Source organism: Lepidothrix coronata, unplaced genomic scaffold (assembly GCF_001604755.1).
Source record: "Lepidothrix coronata isolate B3197 unplaced genomic scaffold, Lepidothrix_coronata-1.0 Scaffold195, whole genome shotgun sequence".
NCBI lineage: Eukaryota > Metazoa > Chordata > Aves > Passeriformes > Pipridae > Lepidothrix > Lepidothrix coronata.
The window spans coordinates 252881-272366 of NW_016690375.1; the positions used below are offsets into that span (position 1 = coordinate 252881).

General features: G+C 42.6%; 1 protein-coding gene and 1 long non-coding RNA gene across 7 annotated transcripts in view; one reads left to right on the forward strand and one right to left on the reverse strand.

Moving 5' to 3' along the window:
• Positions 1-19486, reverse strand: part of FAM13A (family with sequence similarity 13 member A) — a 166750-nt gene that overhangs the window by 126109 nt on the left and 21155 nt on the right. For 3 of the 6 annotated variants that reach the window (XM_017831707.1, XM_017831704.1, XM_017831701.1), the window contains exons 1-2: positions 12288-12561; positions 11582-11633 (exon numbers count right to left, since the gene is read on the reverse strand). The exons of 1 other annotated variant lie outside the window; for it this stretch is intronic. In XM_017831707.1, the coding sequence (XP_017687196.1) occupies positions 11582-11633; positions 12288-12307 (72 nt within the window). In that variant the 5' untranslated portion in view covers positions 12308-12561. Of the gene's footprint in view, positions 1-11581; positions 11634-12287; positions 12562-13075; positions 13137-19486 lie in introns of those variants that run through there. 2 more of the 6 variants (XM_017831706.1, XM_017831705.1) reach the window with 2 other exon arrangements.
• On the forward strand, positions 310-8083 carry LOC108505560. Its single transcript, XR_001877567.1, has 3 exons — positions 310-614; positions 939-944; positions 8071-8083. It is a non-coding gene; the product is annotated as an uncharacterized LOC108505560 (long non-coding RNA).

Genomic DNA, 19486 nt, shown 5'->3' on the forward strand with positions numbered 1-19486 from the left:
CCCCGCGGCCCGCGTGGGGAGCGGGGTCGTTCCCCCGCCTCCCTCCGGAGCGGCCGGGAGGGCTCGGCGGGGGCGGCTCTGCCTCCTGGAGCCTCCCCGGGTCATGGCGGCCGGGCCAGGGGCCCGGCGGCTGCACCGGGCGGTCCCTGCGCATCGCCGAGGGCCCGGGCCGGGAGCTGCCGCTCGGAGCCCGGTGCCGGGCGGGGAGGGACAGGAGCCGCTCAGCCCGTGTGCGAGCCCGGGCTCGGGCACAGCCGGGCCGCCGCTGGAAGGGTCTCCGCGACGCCGCGTTCAGCCCGGTAACGTTAGCGGGGCTGCGGGAGGAATCGCAGCCGGGCAGCCAGGGAAAACAAACCTTCCTGCGCCATGGCACTGCCAGGGGCCCTGCGGAGCACGGCGCGGGGCAACGCGTGGCCTGAGTTTGGAAGGTGTGAAGCAGTGCAAGCGTAGCCCCCGTCCCCCCTGTGTGTGTCCATCTAGGGATACGTTGGTGAAAGAAGTGAAAAGTTAAAGCAAAAAGTGGAGGGCAGGACACCCTTCACATCTAGCGCCTGCCGGCAGTCACGGCATGGTGGTGGTGGGAAGAAGAATTTACTCCCGTCGCCCTTCTCCCGGTCACCGCAGCCTGGAAGCAGTGTTTGTCTTAGAAATTAAAAGTGCATTTCAAAACAGAACTGTAGAGTTCTGGTGTTTCAAATGTTCGACTTTTGTTTGTTTGTTTGTGGAAGAAAAGCACCCACATTTTTATTTCTGTATCAGATGCAAGCACTGCTCGGCAGGGCCTTAGCATTGGGATAGGAGCAAAGGTCTTTGGAAAGTGTCTCTCAGAAATACCCGCTTCTGGTACATGGACAAAAGGAAGTCTGTCCAAATAGAGTAAACGGAAGGAAAAAGAAAATTTTATCAAACCTTCTAGATGAGGACAATGCTACCTGCAGATCTGAGTTCTCATGCACAATTTCTATTTTATTAAGAACTGTAATCACAATCTCCTTCATGCTCAGTTTTTGTTTTCCTCTCTAAGGCAGTCTAACCCAAAATGACTAATTTCCAAGTTGGCACGTGTACAACAGAGTTAGACTTAGCGATAGTTAATTTTGGTGGTTTAATTTCACTTTAGGACTCTTAAAGTGAATTGATGTAACAGCCTCCTCCATCCTCCTCTTTACTGTAAGCCTCTAATGTACTTTTCACATAGATCACAGACTGCTCTTTTCTTCTTAGTCCTAATTGCAGCTTCACCATGAAAACCAATGGCATGCTTCAAGCCGTAAGCCAGAGAGGGAATGATGAGAAACTGCAGCTCTCTGGAGACTTCACTTGGGAGTGAAGAGTTCAGACATGAACCCACAGTAAACAGAAGCTACGGGTGTTAAGGTTTCATCAATATATGTTGAGAGGTAGCAGGAACATCCTATGTAAACCAAGACCAGAAGACAAGCATTACCATCTCTTAATCAGAGCCTTGAAAGTCACGCTTCTGCTAAGTCACTGGAGCACTTGGGGCTATGATATGCTGGTAACTTTTCTCTGGGTTAATAAAGACACTTCTGGACTTGCTCAAAGTCTTGAGAGAGCTGAAGACCAGCATACTCATCTCCTGTGTGGCAGAAGAATCAAAAACAGACTGAAACTTCCTCAATGCCTTTGTCCCCTCACAACTTTTCCTCATCAGCACCCCACGGGGCCAATGACCCCTGTGCAGGGCAGAGTAAGATTTGCCTGAACTTTTCCTAACCCCAGCCTAGGAGTAAATACATTCCTTCTTGCGCCTTTCACCCTTCCCACAGGGACATGTTTCCATATATCCTGATGTTCTTCTCCTCCCTTTACTGAACCACCACCCTTCAGGATGACGATTCAAAAGAAAGATGTGATGAATGGGGAACAGCAGTATTCTGGCACCACAGAAATCAGCCAAGACCTGCTGTGGTATTTGACTGTAGGTTGCACCCTACTCACTGTTTTCCTTTAAGCAATTCAGAAAACCCTTAGAAAACAAAAAATCAGAAGCAGCCACACCTATCAGAGAGAAACAGAAAACTCCCAAAACCCAACAATAAAAAAGCATACCTCTGTACCTCTGAAATGCTATTTCATTTTTTCTGGCTAAGGTGTTGCATAACAGCTGTCTCTAACCTTTTCTGCTCCTGAGGAATTTTATACTGCATGAACAGAACAACTGCAGGATGCGTGCATATTTATGCAACTTGTCATAAACTATGTCTAGAGCCACGAGAGCTCAAATCAGAGCAAATGCATTGTGAGAGACTGATGAAAAGTCTGTGAGACCCACCAGTTGTGTATCCCTAGCTTTTGTGACATATCATGCCTACCTTCCTTGGGCCACACAGTTGTTTCCTTTAGTTCTCAACTATGCTGTTATCATCTGTGTGCAAGAATAGCTCCATGGCTTTTTAACATGCCTGTCTTTTTAGGGGAGCCAAGAGAATATATTCTCTACCTGAGATACACACCTCCATCATTTACTCTCTAATTCCACATAACTGCTAAAAGCTAATGTAAAAACATTGCAAAGGACAGGCTAATAAAATCATGCAATGAATCAATAGAGGAAGAAAAATATTTTTTTCCCCTTCCACTTGTTTACAAATAAGGCATTTAACCTCAGATGTTGAAACAACATTCCCGGAGGGAAAGAACAGCTGGGATAGTGTTAGAAGTTCAAAGGAACTGCCTCACACCATTTCTGTGAGTAATGCCTTTGTCTCTGTGATACCATATGTTGCTTAACCTGACTATTATTCATCATTTCCATTGTAACATCAGAATTCAGCACTCATTTCATAACAGCTCACATAAAAGCAGGGTGAAAAGAAGTGAAAGAAGTGTCTATGCCAGCTCTGGGATCCTTGAACATTACTGTTTCCTCCTGTTTAGCCTAGGTAGCCAGCTGCGGGATATTTGCTGTGACCTTCCAGGGCACTCACGAGAAGGCCAGCCTAGCTAAGCATGGGGCATACTCGAGTGACCTGCATAGTGTAAGACCTGACAGCTGCAGGTGACAGAAGGAGACAAATCAAGAAATCAAGAAACATGCAAGAGCAGCTCAAAATTGCCAAACTAACACGTCAGAGTAGGTTTAGATTACATATTAGGAAAAAACTCTTTACTGTGGGGGTGGTGATGCGCTGGAACAGGCTGCATACAGTGTTTAGGTCCAGGTTGGGTGGAGCTCTGAGCAACCTGGTCTAGTGGAAGGTGTCCCTGTCCATGGCAGGGGAATTAAAACTAGGTGATCTAGAGGTCCTTTCCAACCTGGGCTATTCTGTAATTCTATGATCTGGCTGACAGGTTTGTCTTCATCAAGTAACTAACCAGAACTTCTCATCCAAAAAGCAATGACAAGACACCTTTTTTTAAAGAAAATTAAAAGGCATGCAATAAAAAGCATGTGATTTACTTCAATCAAGACGTCTATGTGAAGTATTGAAGTATTACTGAACTGCTTAGACTCTGAAATACAGCTATAATGGTAAGGAACCAAGGAAAAATAAATAGCTATCAAATACCTGAGTCCAAATTAATGTATAGTTTAGGCAGCAGGGTTACCAGCCTACTGAATCAATGAGATGGAGGCAGTCATGCTAATTATAAAATTATTTCAAATAATACCAAGTTTCTTCAGGTGTACCTAATTGCAAATTTAAACATGTCTATGTAAATTGAAATTTGCAGATTTGGTGATCTCAGCAATTTTTCTGTAAAAACAGTAGCATCGTACGACTGTGTGATAATTTAGGTTATGATCTGGGAAAAACTGGATTTTTAAAACAGCAATAGAATACCGAGAGCAGGAGCTGCTGCTGCCACACCAGCTTCTGGCTTGTAGCACAACAGAGAAATCTCTCATCTCCCCAAATCAAAACTACAACAAAGCAATCAATTTTTGCCTGGGCAAATTGCTATGCCTTCATGAAGCCATAGTAAAAACCACCATGGTTGTTAAACTTATGTGGGAGAGTAAAAGCATAAAGCATGTTACACAATTTCTGCCTAAATGCAATGCAAGCTGTCTGACAGCCAGACTGCTCCTGAGGATTTTACTTCTCTGTAATGCAGCCTACGCCTTTGTTGCAAAGAAAGAGGGGAGCAAAGACACACCAGCACTTAGGCTCAGCCTGCCAGTAGTTGGGGCTAGCAGCACGGTCCTGCATCCTGGTCTCCTGGGTAACCAGTGCTGGAGGACACAAAATAAACAAATATTCAAACAAACTAACTTCGCCAGGCAAAATGTGCCTTCTCACCTGGCAGCTGCAATTTGATCGGTTTTCTGTGGACTGTTGCTTCTTAATGATAATGCCTGCCCTTCAGTGGCACTAGACCAAAATACACTGGGTTTTGGAGTCAGAATAAGGATGACTTTCCCCAGGATGTTGTTCTTGTAAGTGGATTAAACATCTTAAATATGTAAAACTAGTATTAATTTTGGAGGGTTTTGTTGCTTTTGTGAAAAAATACGTGTCTACCTTGCACTTCCACCTGAAAATCAGACAGCGAAGGGACTAGAAACTATCTCATTTTCCCTTCATTGTGTTGTCCAAATGAAGAAACACCAAAATCCACTGGCCAGCAGATGGAGGACAGAAAATTAAACCAGCATTTTTGAGCGCTCTTTTACTGAAAGATGGAGCAGGGATTTGTTGTGTGACTCTTTTCCACTGTAAACCCTACAGAAACGGCAGGTTGAATTTTTAATGTCTTCACAGCACCTTTGCCCTTCAAGGTGGGGAGGATGTAGGAGAAAGAGAAATCTTATATGAAAGTTACGATTCCAAAGTAAAAAACCAAATTGTTGTTCTTGAAACACAATTTTGAGTTTTACCAGCCCTTGAATAATGTTCTGCTGCTCAACATTATCTATGACAACCCATTTTATTTATGCAAAATTTCCTTTAGAAAAAGTCAATATTTGTTGGGGGCATTCATTACTACATGTGACTCCTCTGAAAACAGAACACTGAATGACAAGTACTTCATCATATAAACTGCACTGCAAAAGAAAGCACAGAAATAATCAGTGGTGATAAATAGGAGAAAGGATTTATAAATAAATTATTTTTTATTGTAGGTCAACAATGAAAAATGTCCAGTACCTACATTTTGATATAATAGTTTCAGGGTGGGAGAGAGAGTTTTTTTAAGGTTTATGGCTTCTGGTACTTGAAGTTTCATTTTCTTCCTCTCCTCACTCACCTATTTTGCCTTCCTTCCCCTCCAGGTAACTCTAAACACAAATTTCATCTAAGTGCTGCAGTGTTTGGTCTCTCTAGGCCTCCCACATCCTGGAGCAAACCAGTGAGAGTGATTACAGCTATTCACAAAGACAGCAGTTGTCCCAAACTGGTGATGAAAGGATGTATCGCCTCATAACATGGATGATGAAAGATGGGATTTTGTGTGCTCAGGCCCCTTTCATCACCCCTATATGTGTGCAAGGCCTAAGTAAATGCTGGCTAAATGAAGGGCTGAGCCTGCTAAACACTTGCCTTTAGCTCAGAAGGAATGGGAGGCTTCACTACAGTAACTTAGAGAAAATAAATATGTGTGTGATGTATTTTCTACCAAAACCTTTCAGAGGCTGCCCATTGCTGTGTTATGAAACGGAGCCTGTTAATCATTTCAGCCAAGCTACCACCACTGCCAGCTAAACATCAGATCTGCAGGGCAAGGACCTGCCCGGGCCACATTTTAGCCTGAATTTCTTCCCTTGGCCAATTGGGACAGAACCTTTGTGGGTATTTGATGACTCTTGAAGTTAAAAACCAAGAATAAAGCAGGTTGTATAAGTGTAGAAATGATTTAGCTGACTAAATCAATAGTCAGCTATTGTCTGACTAATCATTAGCACACTAATCTCTACTTAGTGACACGCAGGTATTTTTAGAGAGAGGTTTGCCTCTTACTGTTGCTGCAATGTTTTAAAATTAGACATGGAGTTGCAAGCAGCTCAAATGGTTTGTGGCAAACTACATTACAGAGATGTTTTAATTTCAACAGAGCTAAGAAACATTCTTTTTTCAGACCCAAACATCCCTCAATAATAGCAAATTATTTAAAAATTAATGTATCTTGCCAGTATGCAGGTTCCAAACAATAGCAATAAAAGGAGGTCCCTGAGTGGGCAAGGATCATAGAGATTCATTCCTGGAGGGAAAGCAGCATTTTCATACCTGGCCTAAACTCGGGCTTACATCTCCATCTTGTGGCAAAAGGGGATGGGTGCAAGGCAGCAAAAGGAAATTACACTTCGTGGCCGAGGGTAACCCGCGGTTTCACAACGAACCAAGCAGCAGGGATGCATAAGGCATGTCCTCTTGCTAAAATCTCAGCAGAACTGCATTCCAAAGAGTTTTGCTTGGTGTAGAAAGTGTCTCCATCCCAGCATTGTGCCAACCAATTAAAGAAATCTGCTTGCCATAGTTCAATCCCATCTTACCAGGGGAAACCTAAATTTCATTTAATTTCATGGACTGCTGGTAAGTTTTGGATCAGATCTATTAGTTAAAACCAAGCAAGAAAACCAGAAAAGCACTGCCAGAAGAACTGTACCGTGGGCACAGTGCTGCCCTGCCAGTCTCAATATGCTCATTGTTTGTGGGTGTCTGACTTTGAGCACACACATTTTAATACACCTACCCCACTTCTGAGACAGACATATTTCAGTGTGGTTAGTGCTTAGGCTGGGTGATGTATGTGGTCCTCCAACTTAGAGCTGTGTTCCAAAAGTTATAGTTGTGTTTTTTACCCAATATCAGCTACTAAGACATTTTATAATGAACTCAGAAACACAGGAAGCAGTTGAAATACGGAGACACGGGAAGATCAGAGTGCCAAAAAACATAACAAGCCTACAGTAGAATAAAAAGACTTCATTGGAAACCCTGTGAGAATAGTAACGAGCTTTACAAGCAAATAAGAAATGTTCATCCCTTCTTTCTCTTCCCATCTCAGCCCCCACCTCAGATTGTCAGTCAACCTTAGCAATTAAATTGTTAAAGAACAACATCTGTAAAAGAAAAGAGAATAGCATTTTTATTCTATCCCACAGTGAGCTACATGGTTTTAAAAATTATGCTTGGTGAAACCTGCACACATTTTTAAAACCAGGCAAATCCAGGCAGCAGCTGGCAGGACTGCAGCATGCTTAAAGATATCTAGAATCCCCATGGGACAAGAGTGTGGGAGCTTGTGTTGCTGTTCAGACACAATTCTGAGGGTATTAGTGGGATGTCAACACAATTCCAAAGATGTTCAGACACACTTCTAAGGATATTAATGGGATATCTATCCTATGCAAAAACCCTCAAAAATTTCAGCCTGTGTTTCCTGGCCTAGAACACCAGCACAATCCAGCTTCTATGTCTGGCTACTTCTCTGTACCCAGAGCAGTCCAGAACCTTAGATTTAGACAGATTGAGACCCCACTGGAATCTGGCTGTGAACTGGGCAACATTGTGTGAGCTCAGCTAACACATGGTAATGAGACAGCCTTAGCCTAAGATTTAGGCTTAAGTCAATTGAAAAGAGGATCCAAGCTCTTGAATCTGGCCTAGACTTTGTGAAATGGTTGCAACACAGCCCAGTGTTTGGGATGCTCCTATTTCAAGAGTTCCAGTCACTCCAGGCAATTGTCAGAAAGTAGGCAAGAGTTTCCAGGATTCCCCAGGGAGATAAATAGGAAAGAGAAGAAAAAAGTTTGAGGACAATAAATGTTTTGGGGTTTTTTTTTTTGCTATCATATTTTGGTAAAGGAAATATCTCCAATATTACATATCAAAAATGTTCATCTTTTGGTGACCAACTACATGCAGCAGACCAGGTTAATTTTTTTCCTCCTGGAAATTTCATTTTTTATGTGTGTGAGCTTAATCTCACAGGTAACACAAATCACACGTCCCTTATTGCAGGGTAAAATGAAGTGTGATCAATAGAAGAGAAATATGTAGGCTGGGCCTAAATAAAACTTCTGTACATTTGGTATTTTGTTGCCTTGACAATACAAGTCTGTGTAAATAACAAATAAAGGCTCTGAGTACCTGACTGGAGAGAGCCACGTCTGATGCAGGGAAAGGATCCTGCCCATTAATTTGTATGAGCAGAGAAGCCTACATGACAGGATTTGGACACTGGAGACAATCCACTCATGAGGGAACTTCCACTTAAGCTCTGTGGTGCAAACATATAACACTTGCATTTAATCTGACTCTGCTTTAGGAATCTCTGGTCTATGAGGGGTTTGTCATTGCCCATGAGGAGAGCAAACGTCATCCTGTGTGTTAAATCTCTGAGGCCATATTGTGCCCCCCCAGATGCTCTGCAGAGGATAAGAAGGAAGATCTTGTGGTGGCTGTCATTGCCCTACAAGTTTTTTTAGTTATATTTTTAATTTATCAGGCATTTACCAAGTGTGTAAAATAATCACTTTGTGAGTGAATGGCATTTGACAAGTTGATTTACCATAAAAGTCAGCAATCCCAGCTGAAGCCAGCTCAAACGGTCTTCAGAAAGCAACCTGTAAACAAACCTGTTTTGGTTGGAAATTGTGCATCCTGAAGCCAAGCAAAACTCAGTCACATGAGATTTTGTAAATTTGTCTTTGTCGGGGTTTCTGGGTTTTACAGACTTCTTTACTGTTTGTTCAGCGTCCTGAAAGCTAGTACCAAGGAGAGATCTAGAGCTCAGCAGAGTCTTAGCAGGAAAAAATTTTTTTTCTTCAGATTTTTTTTTTTTTGGAAAATGTTAGCACACACCATTTTGGCTGAAAAACTATTATTTCAAGTCTGAAATTGCCCCACCACAGCACCCTGACATTCTGGCCAGATGATCGCTGCTCCTACCCTTTTCTTTAGCGGAAAGGCCAAGATCTGCTTTAGCTGTAGCCTGATAATGAACTGTGATGAAAATACTAGGATCTGTGATGTGGTGTGTTTCCAGCTGAATCAAAGAAAGATCAGTTCTGCTGTTTGAGGTATTGGCATAAGCTCACCTGCAGTACTGTGTTCAGTCCTGCTTCATAAGAGGTTAATTTAAATGATGACAAGTGCAGAAAAGAACTAGCAGGATGAAATAGAGAGGAGAAAATTCAGCTTGATGTTGGAAAATGAAGACTGGAAACAAATATGATTGCTTGCTGCTACAGTATAGGAGACACCAGAGAGAGGAGAGAGTTGTAATGTATGGAACAAATTTGGAAAAAGTCAAACTGGCATCTGTGGCTTGTGAATAATTTTAGAGTAGAATACAAATATTTAAAACCTGGTCAAGTGCTGGAGTAACCTTTTGTATGGAGGAGTAAAGGCCAGAAACCTAAATGGTCTGAAGCTGGATTATGTGATGGGAACATTGTTGCAGCAGGAAGCAGTTCCAGGGACCCAGTAAATCTTTTTCCCCATCTGTGGTCCAAGGGCAGGCTTGATAGGGAAAGCCACATGACATGGCAATTCTGGGTCACACTGTTTTACAGGAACTGAGTTTCCAAACTGAAATCTTTTTGAGTTTGGGACTTTCCCTTTTTCAGCCAAAAAGACTTATCCATGGGAAGCAGACACATTCCACAAACATGCTCATTTAGTCAATAAGCTGTTTTCCACTGAGAAGCTGTTCATCTGGAAATTTTCAAGAAGCCCCAGCTCTAACATCTGCTTAGATGCAAACCCCTTGGGCAATAGCCTCCACTCTTTGTTTCTTCAGTGTCAAAGACCCTTGGTGAGATAGACAAATAAAGGATGACCAGGAAAGGGAAGTAGAGTTCGTCCAGCTTCTGCCATCTCGCCTTTCCATGGGCTGTCTGTGAGAGGAGAGGGCAGCGAGTGACTCTGACACACTCAGACAGTGGCTAGGCTGGAGAAGGGAGCGCTGCAAAGATGTAAATCCTGTGATGAATGTGACCATAGAAAACTCAAACACAACTTTGCAGTGCAAAATGTCTTAACAGAATACTGCTGAATGAAAGGGTAAAATAATAAATAACAATAAATTATCATTTTCAGTTAACTAGCCATGGGTTGTGTAGATGAAACAGGAGGTATGTCAGGAACACAGGCCACAATAAAAAACCACGTAATTATTTGAAAAATTCCATTCCAAGAGGAGAAAAAATGGGATTGAAAAGCTTGGATTTATTTTAAAGATTCCAATACAAAATTGTTCTATTTAAGAAGAAATCAAGTTTTATCCACTGCAGCAGAACCCTTCTCTCCTACTTGCCTGCTCACTCATCCTATGAGTCATGCAGAGCTCTGTATATCTTATACATCTGGAATAACAAATTTTCTTCCTGGAGAAGATTAATCCTTTGTCAGGTTTTCCACATTTTTGCCACCTACAAGTGTATTGGGAAATGGCATTCAACAAGCTTGAGTTAGAGAATTCAGCTCAGCTCTTTCACAAAGCTTTTTAAAAGCTTGATTATCAGCAAGATGCACAGGGGATGCTCAGCCACATTCATTTCATGATCTCACACTGCCCACAGCTCAGGAGTTCCAAGTACAATGCATAATTTTGGTTTGTAACCCAGCTTCTTTGCAGTGTCAGCTAGTCAAAAAAAACCCCATGCCTGCATGCATATACACATACACAATATGCTTCCTGCTGCAGAAAGAAAGAGGATTCTCCATGCTTGGGAGTTTCTGTGGGGAAGCAGTGGAGACAGTAGCTCTCCTCCAGCTTGTCAAAGCCTGGCCAAAAAAAAAAAGGATGTGCACAGATCTCGCTCAGACATGACTGATTGTTCTGATTTACTCTTGGGTTGGTTTTTTTGTTTTGTTTTATTTTTCCCATAACCTTCTTTTCCTGCTATAGCTGACAACTGATTTGGTGCCTTTGCCAGCTCGGAGGCTGTAAGGTAATTTTTACTGTGTCTCTCCCACACAGCGCCTAATGATTTGGAGTCACAGCAGCCTTGCCTATAAAAGGGAACATAAAGCAGTGGGGATCACTGCCACTTGCTGTACCTGTCCTGAGTGGAAATGGGAAAGTCTCCATGCACAGATAATTGTGTTTATATTTCACAGACCGTAGGGGTAGTAAGGGTCATACAGGCAACAGGGAAGGTCAGTGAAAACAACATAGCTTGCATGTAGATGAAACAATTATAAAGTCCAGTTTCCTTGAATAGTTATATTCACCGTGACAGGAAAGGAGCACAATCCCCATTTCACAGTGAAGATATAGATGGATCCTGCAGTGCCCTTCTGGCAAGGCCTCTCTATACTTCATTTGCAACTTAGGGGGGCAAACAGTAAGGAAAGAGTATGCCCTGTGAATACCCAAAACAATATACACCCGTGGCTCTGGCCCCCCAGGGGATGCTTATCATCAAGGACACCCCAAAACCATGGGCAGTCAAAGACAGGAACACAAATGCCCTTCTGACATTTTGACTCAGCACTCTGAGTTAGCAAAGAGTACCCTTGCTTGTAGCATTAGAGAAATTTTCAAAGACAGTGCTGGAATTACAAGGGAGTTTAGATTCTCCAAAGAATTCTGCTCCCAGAAGTACACAGCATACAGAGGTACATAACAGCACAGGAATAAAGCATTGATGTTCACTACTCACTGAAGGACCTCTCTGTGCACTCAACCTCTTGGGATCGGTCTTCATGAGATGCCTTAGAGTAGAGTCAGGATTCAGAAGAGGAAAAGACAGCAACAAGGTAATTTTCATAACTCATGTCCTGCTGTGAGTACTTGCTAATAATTGCTTTCACTCTGGATTACGGAACACAACTCATGATGGCACACATCTCATCCATTCAACCTCATCTGTTTGACCAATCTATTTTCTATTCTTTCCCTACCCAAGCAACTTCTTCCTTTTCCACTATTCTGAGTAGTATGCAAAAAAAGGTCACTCTTCAGTATCAGCACAGGGATCTCAGAGAAAACTCACAGATCATTGCCAATGGACTGATGACATTTTCACCTGTCCAGTAGCACAGGGAAGAAGGGGCCTGGAGTTTGCCTTGCAGCAACCCAAGCTGACCTTTGCTGTCAATTGCTTTTTACAGAGGTTGGCAATGGACAGAAACAGGCACCTGTCAGGGCACTGAAAGAAAACCCTCTCCTGAGGAGAGCAGCACCAGAGCTCTGCCTGCCAGCTCAGGGCCACAGTGAGGAAATCCCCTTTCTCAAGCCACCCTGATTCATGAGAAGTCAAAATAATGACATGAAGGATAACAAGTCCCAGAATAACTCCAATTAGATGCATTTGTGATTAGGGACCTCAGAAGACAGCAGCAGGGGGACTGGAGAAAGGTACTGACCTGAAAAATACAATCTGCATGCTGATTGGGAGGAAAGGATGGTACAGCACAGGGAAGCAGAGGAGGTGAGGTCTTGCCCAGCCCAGGAGCTACTCAATGGCAAAATTTCCTCCTGTTGCCTGCGGTGAATGCCCAAGTGCTTCAGCAGCGCTGAAATACTTCACAAGCATTTGTCAGTGGTTTGGATATGTTGAATCATAGGTTAACCAATTAATTGATGAGTACAAGTAGAACACCTGAGGACTAAGGTGCTTGTTCACACCATCACTGCTACCCCATCTGACTGTTACTACAGTTAGTAACAGCCAACAGAAGCACCTCAGTTTTTAAGTCAGCTTCATCATTTATATTCAGACATGGTGCTGAGTGTCTTGTAAGCACCTGATTTTTTTTCCTCCTGTTTGATATTATCTATGTCTAATCTTTAAATCCAGACAGAACTGGTATGTTCTTCAACTGTTTGGTGGTTTTGCTTCAATTTGCTTTTTTTTCTTTTACTTTTCTGTTGAGCAGATCTTTAAACTGCTGTCACTTACTGACTTCCTTGTGGCATACATTTATACAACACCCCCAAATTCTACTGCAAAAGAACACTGTTTAATCTGCATCACTCAGAACTGAGGAGGAACTGTAACACGGGCTGTCTGTACAGCTTTAACTTGACCCCAAAGGCAGATGCATCAATATACAGCCCTTAATGACACAATCTTACAGTATTTTTCTTCAGAGAACCCCATCGCAATTTACCACATGAGTAGTGTTTTCATTTCTGTTACTGAGTATCTCACCCTAAGCCTTGTGCTGGACAATCAGGCTGGCATATTTCCTGCAGAAGATTCAGTCAGAGGAACACAAGGGAACAATCCCTCTGTTCATCCCATCCCAGCCCTTGCTCTAACCACAGTTGCTGCTGAACCCAGTCATTTGTTTCTGCCAGAGTCTAGAGAGTCCTAGAGACATTAAGTTCCTATGCTTGGCTGAGGTAGGGGAAATAGGTAATTTTCAGGCTTCCTGCAGGGTTGGTAGGCCTGTAGGCTTACTCCTTTGTGGATACCACTGTCTCCCCCTTAAAATCCATGTTCATACCTCAGTTGTCCTTGGCTCTGCAGTACTGGAAACAACTGCTTTTTTCCCGGTACTCATTCCCATGCCGATGCTGGCCACTTGTGATTATTCTGTTTCCTTGCCTATGATTTTTTTTTTTAAATCTTTCAGTTTCCTGGACCAGAGCAGTGGCTCTGTGAATGCTGGAGAGCAACTAGCAGGAGCATGAGAAATTGATATTCTCTTTAAAAAAAATTAGATTTATAAGTGAGACATCCTGTCCTGGAACAACAAAAAAGGCCAAACAGAGGAACAAGAAAAGTTTGTTCCTTTTAGCATGAGGGTAAAGCTACAGTGAATAATAAGGTGGTTGCTTTCCAAAATTTGGGGATGGGGCTGGAGCATCCATGGACCTTCATAATACTCATTTCAGGATAAAACTGCCTTTTCTTGAACTAGATAAGGGATTGTGACTCTGCAGAGCCAAGGGTTCCAAAGTCCTGGAACCCTGAAGGGGTTCCCCTGGGAGGGGAAAAGAAATTACAGATTGCCTAGTAGGCATATTGGCATTAATCTGACCTGTGCAAAGGACAGGGATCTGGTCATGTCCTGATGTTCAGGCAGCTCTTCAAAGTGTGGATTGTTATAGCCTCCTATTTAAACACATAAATTGTGTGGTTAATAAAATGCACAATGGCTTTTATCAGCTCATGATTATAGTTTGGGTCAGCTGATCAAGAGGTTACATGCTTGAAGAGATCTATGTCTCTTCATCTGTATTACCTTGCCTGACTTAGACCCAGGTTCAGAAGATCCACGGCCCATATCTTGATGTCAGGGGGAGAAAGGAAATAATGTTTTGATGGTTTTGCAAAGAGGCAGATGCAGTGGATTGGCAACAAGGAAGAGAGGGTGATACTGGCCCCCAGATTGGCTTAAGGACTAACAAAGGCAAGTGGAGAAGACTAGGCAAAGTGCTGGAAGAAAGAATATGCCTGGTATTTGTCTCAAACTCATATGGGATGCTTTAGTGACATGCATCTGAAAAGAGGGCCCCAATAGCTTTGAAACAGATGTGCAGAGCACTGACAAGAGATTTGCCATACAGACTCCAAACAGATTGCCTGCAGTGAGAACAGAGGTGGATGCAGTGGCTCTCCAGCATTGCTGCTGCTGGGAGGTGAGGAGAAAAACCTCTTTAGGTGCCCTCTTTTCATTTCGCTAGTCATCTCTGCTATAAATTATAACACAGATCTTGTGTCCTGCTATCCTGAAGGCAGTAGATGGTGCTATTGATAGCACTATTAATGCATATGCTAATCAAGTAAAAGTATCCCTAGATGAACAATGTTAAATGCTTGTGTTTTCCTTATGTTCTTCATCTCAAGGAACCTTGAGACACTTGCAAAATTTTAAAACCTGCATTTTTATGTAAGTTTATGTTCAACCTCAGTGCAGCCACTCTTCTGTGTGTCAACACAGCCCTCCTCCAGAGAGAAGACAGAAGAAGATAGCAGAGTGATTGTAAGTGGCAAAGAACCTCGTTACACCAAGTCTCACTGAGACTTGAGACATAATTTCAGGAAGAAGGGTGCAAACAGCCAGATTGGAATCTGGCAGTGCTAATTTAAATCAAACTAATCTCTCAGTTTTACATGAGAGCCCTTAACAACTTGAGGTCAGGCTGTCATCTCTATAACCTCTTGGGAAAAGCTGTTCTCAAAAGCCAGCACTGATTACCCTGTTGGCACATGGTAGCTGCTCTGCTGCTTTTCAGAATAGGGACTTGTGATCTTGGTCCCATTACAATAATTGACAGTTATTAGTCTCAAAGTAGCAGATTAGTCAAAAGCTATGGTTCCCAGTAGGGCAGAGTCAGTGCAAAGGCACAGCTCTTGTCGGAAACAATTTAGAAAGGCAACTCCTCCACCTCAAAAAATTAAATTACATCATCAGTATGACGAAGTTGAAACCACTAATTTCTGACTCCAGATCAGTCACATTTAGAGGAACTAGCTAACTCCTTTTGTACCCTGTACAAAGTTCGCATTACAATCAAGATCCATGCATCCTAGCAGAGATGCTGACAAGGAAATGGGCCAATACACACAGCAAAGTGTCCCCAAGGATGCTGAACTGGCTGACTCAGCAAGACACTCAGCAGTGTGCTTTGTGTTACCAAGCTTTGTGGAAAACATCTGAGGTCCCATAAAACCAAGACTGGAATTTCTATAGCTAAAAGTATCTGTGCTCATAGGAGAGGCAACTCCTTATCTGTGGAAAAGAGGTGCTCAGAGCCGTGATGACTTTAAGTTTTCCTTATCTGTTTTGAGATCCGTGTTTCAGGCTATGTACAGCCCTTTTCCAAATGCATCCAAACACACACATCCAGCTCTGCAAAACACATACCAAGCATGAGAACAGCAGTCTGGTCCAGCTCCCGGTCCACCTTAATAATCACCATTATTTTCTATCATTTTCCTTTGCTAGCAGCAATTCTTTAAATTGATCTTTGAATGTGTACAATTTTGTACTCTGTAGATGTCTCAGGCAAGATTTAAATAGCAGCAGATTGTGTTTCAAGCATTTCACATTGATGGAAATTAAAGGCCCATTTCCCAAAGCTTTTAAATACGTGCTTAATTTTGGACACATGAGCAATGCTATTGACAGCAAAAGGATAATTCACATGCTTTGCTGTACTGCTGCACAACAGCTGAATGACAATACAAATTGCTCAAGTGATATTCATGGGATTACTCTACATGTTTTCTTTCAAAAAAATAAGCCTGCAGGAGGGATATCACTTGGCAACATAATTTAGCAAGGGGAAGAGGACCTGGTGACAAAGGACACACGGGAGCCTGAGGTACAGAGAGTCTCTTTTGTCTCAGTCTTCACAGTTAAGACCACCCTTAAGCAATCCAAGGTCCCTGACACCTGCAAAACTGGAGCAAGGAAGACACAGCCTTGGTGGGAAAGGAGCAGGTTTGGGGATATTTAAACAAATTGGACATATATTAATTCCATGGGCTCTGATGGGATGCACCCACAAGTGCTGAATGAGCTAGCAGGTGGCACAAGAGTGGGGCCAGTCTTGGTGATCTTTGGTTGTGTTGCTCAGGGGAGATTTCTGACGATGGAAAAAAGGACACTTCTGTCTTCAAGAAGGACAAGAAAGAGGATCCGGAGAAGTACAAGCTAGTATCCCTCACTTTGATCCCCAGGAAGGTGATAGAGGAAGTAATTTCTAAACACACAAAGGACAAGATGATAGAGTAGTCAGCAGGATTTCTGAAGGGTCAAGCCTGACCAACCTGATAATAATGAGATGACTGGTGAGGGGAAAGAAAAGGATGTTGTTTATTTGTTCAGGGGACTGTAGTAGGCTTTCAATTCTATTTCCCATAACATTCTCTTAGACAAGCTGATGAAGTACAAGTTAAATAAATGGACAGTAGATTGAAAACTGTCTGAACTGCCAGACTCGGAGTCATGATCATGAAATCCAGTTGTGGCATGAATCCCAGCTGAACACCATTCACTAGTGGTGTACCCAAGGAGAGTATGCCGATGTCAGTACTGTTAGACATCTTCATTAATGATTTTGATGACGGGGCAGAGTCTACCCTCAGCCAGTTTGCTGATGACACAAAACTGAGAGGAGTGGCTGATACTCAGGGGGGCTGTGCTGCCATCCAGGGGGACCTCAATAGGTGAGAAGAGAAAGCCAGGAGAAATGGGCTGACCTAAACCTCATGCAGTTCAACAAGGCCAACTGCGAACTCCTGCATCTGGGGAACAACAACCTACATCTCAGTACCTTGTGGAGGCCAACTGTTTGTAAAGCGGCTTTACAGCAAAGGACTTGGCGATCCTGGTGGACACCAAGATGACCATAAGCTATCAATGTGCCCTTGTGACACGGAAGACCACCAGCTTCTGGGGGGGGCATTAGGAGGAGCATTGCCAGCAGAAAGTGATACTTCCTCTAGTGCTCGTGAGACACACATGGAGTGCTGAGTCCAGTCCTGGGCTCCTCATACAAGGAAGATATGGATTTAATGGAGAGAAACCAGAGAATGGGCCAGAAGATTATTAAGGGACTGGACCATCTGTCATACAAGGAGAAACTGAGAACTAGGACAGTACAGCCTCGTAAAGAGACAGCTGAGGGAAGATCTCATCAATGTGCAAAAATATCAGATATGGGGGGAAGGGATAGAGAAAACTGAGCCCTTCTCAGTGCTATCTAGTGACAGGACAAGAGACAATGGCTACAAATGGAAGTACACAAAATCCCATTCAAACATAAAATTAATCATATTCTATTTTTTCCTTCCTGTGAGGGTGGTAAAACAGTGGCACTGGTTTCCCAGAGAGGTTGCGACATCTCCTTCATTGAAGATATTCAAAACTCAACTGGTCATGGCCTTGAGAAACCTGCTCTAGATGACTATGCTTTGAGCTTGGGGGTTGGTCTGGATGAACTCCAGATTCACCTTTCACACCCAACCAGTAAATGCTATATGAACTGCATCTAGAGGAAAGGAAAAAAAAATTCACAAAGTATGAATAGAAAGCTCTTTAACAAAATTTGAAAAAGTACTTATTTGTGATTGACTGAGCAATTTATAAAAGTGAGGGGCAGCTTTACTCAAGGGAAAGAAGTAATTGCCTTGTTTCATCAGCTTCTAATATGCTTAAATTCATGCTTAATCACATTAAAAAACACCCAAACAACTCTATCATTCCTATTTTGTATTGTTTGTTGCCTTTTGTGGTGTAAAAGATATCCCAAAGATAAATCTATGGATTGCAAACTGGCTTTGAAAATTTGCCTTGTGATAAATCATTGTTTTGACCAAAAATGTTTAGTCCCATTTGTTCTCAGATAATCCAGCAGCAGCTGCCACAGACGTAGTGCTAAATTCAGATTTACGTTAAGATTTTTCATTTTACTTTTCCTGGTGGGTAAAATATAACTTTTAAAGTACAGCAGTATAGCTGCCTTATTCAGCTCAATCATGAAATAATGGTCATTGCAATATACCCAAGCTGAAGGCAGTAAAAGCCCATTATCCTGCAAATGGTGATTTTTGAAGAGCTAACCTTCTAGCTACATCTTTACTATGTCTTTTCCAAAGCTGCCAATGCTACTGTGTTTACATCACAATCTAAATGGACAGTACTTATTAAGGTTGAAATTGTCTAAAGAAAAAGTACAGCCTAGCACAACAGTTATATCCAGTTTCCTTTCTCTTTTTATCTTCTGCCTGCAAGGTTCCAGGAACGCTTTAAAAACACAGCTCTCTCCTGCAAAAGTCCTTTCTGTTGTCAGCTGTGCTAAAGGGTGCTCTGTAGTTTCCTCTTTTGACAAAAAAACAGCAAATGCATTTCAAACTTGCAGAAAATGCCAGTGAAACTCCTGGAATACCTATGGTTTCTCTAGTGCAGGCTGAGTCATATTAGCACCAAGATGCTGGGAAGTCAGAAATGCTCTTAGAAATATTGACTCTGTTGGTCAAGCAAAGACTGAGTTCTCCAGGTCTGACTAATTGTCAACTTCCTGCAGACCTTGGAGATTTGCTGACCTCCTTCACCATCCAGGGGAAGTATTAAGCTGATGAAGCTGCCCAGAACTGTGGGAAAGAAAAAAAGGAAGGTTGCTATGGAAAAGAACTGAGTATTAGTATTTGACGGACTTCAATGACTATCCTCAAACTCATCTCAGCCTAATGCCAGTCATACCCATTCAGTTCAGTCCTTAATTCTAACATTTTCATGGTTTAGAGGTGGACTAGGAAATACTATGTTTATGGTTGGACTTTATGATCTTAAGAGTGTTTTCTAACCTAAATGACTCCATTATCTATAGTCTACTAAGTACATGCATACACTGTTATTGTGAGTGCTAAAATTTGCAGCAAACCTTCCCAAAGCAGAAGCCAGTACCCAGGCAAGCCCTGCATTAGCGACAAATTACTTGAATCAATATTTGCTTCTCCAAGAATCAAAACTAGGAACTTTCCCAGGCAAAGGCAAAAATAAAAAATATTGCTAACAGGTATACAGAAAAACCAGTCACAAGAGAACCATAAGAACAGCCTTATTTTCCCATTAGGAGCTAACACAGGGATGGTCCACCACTATTT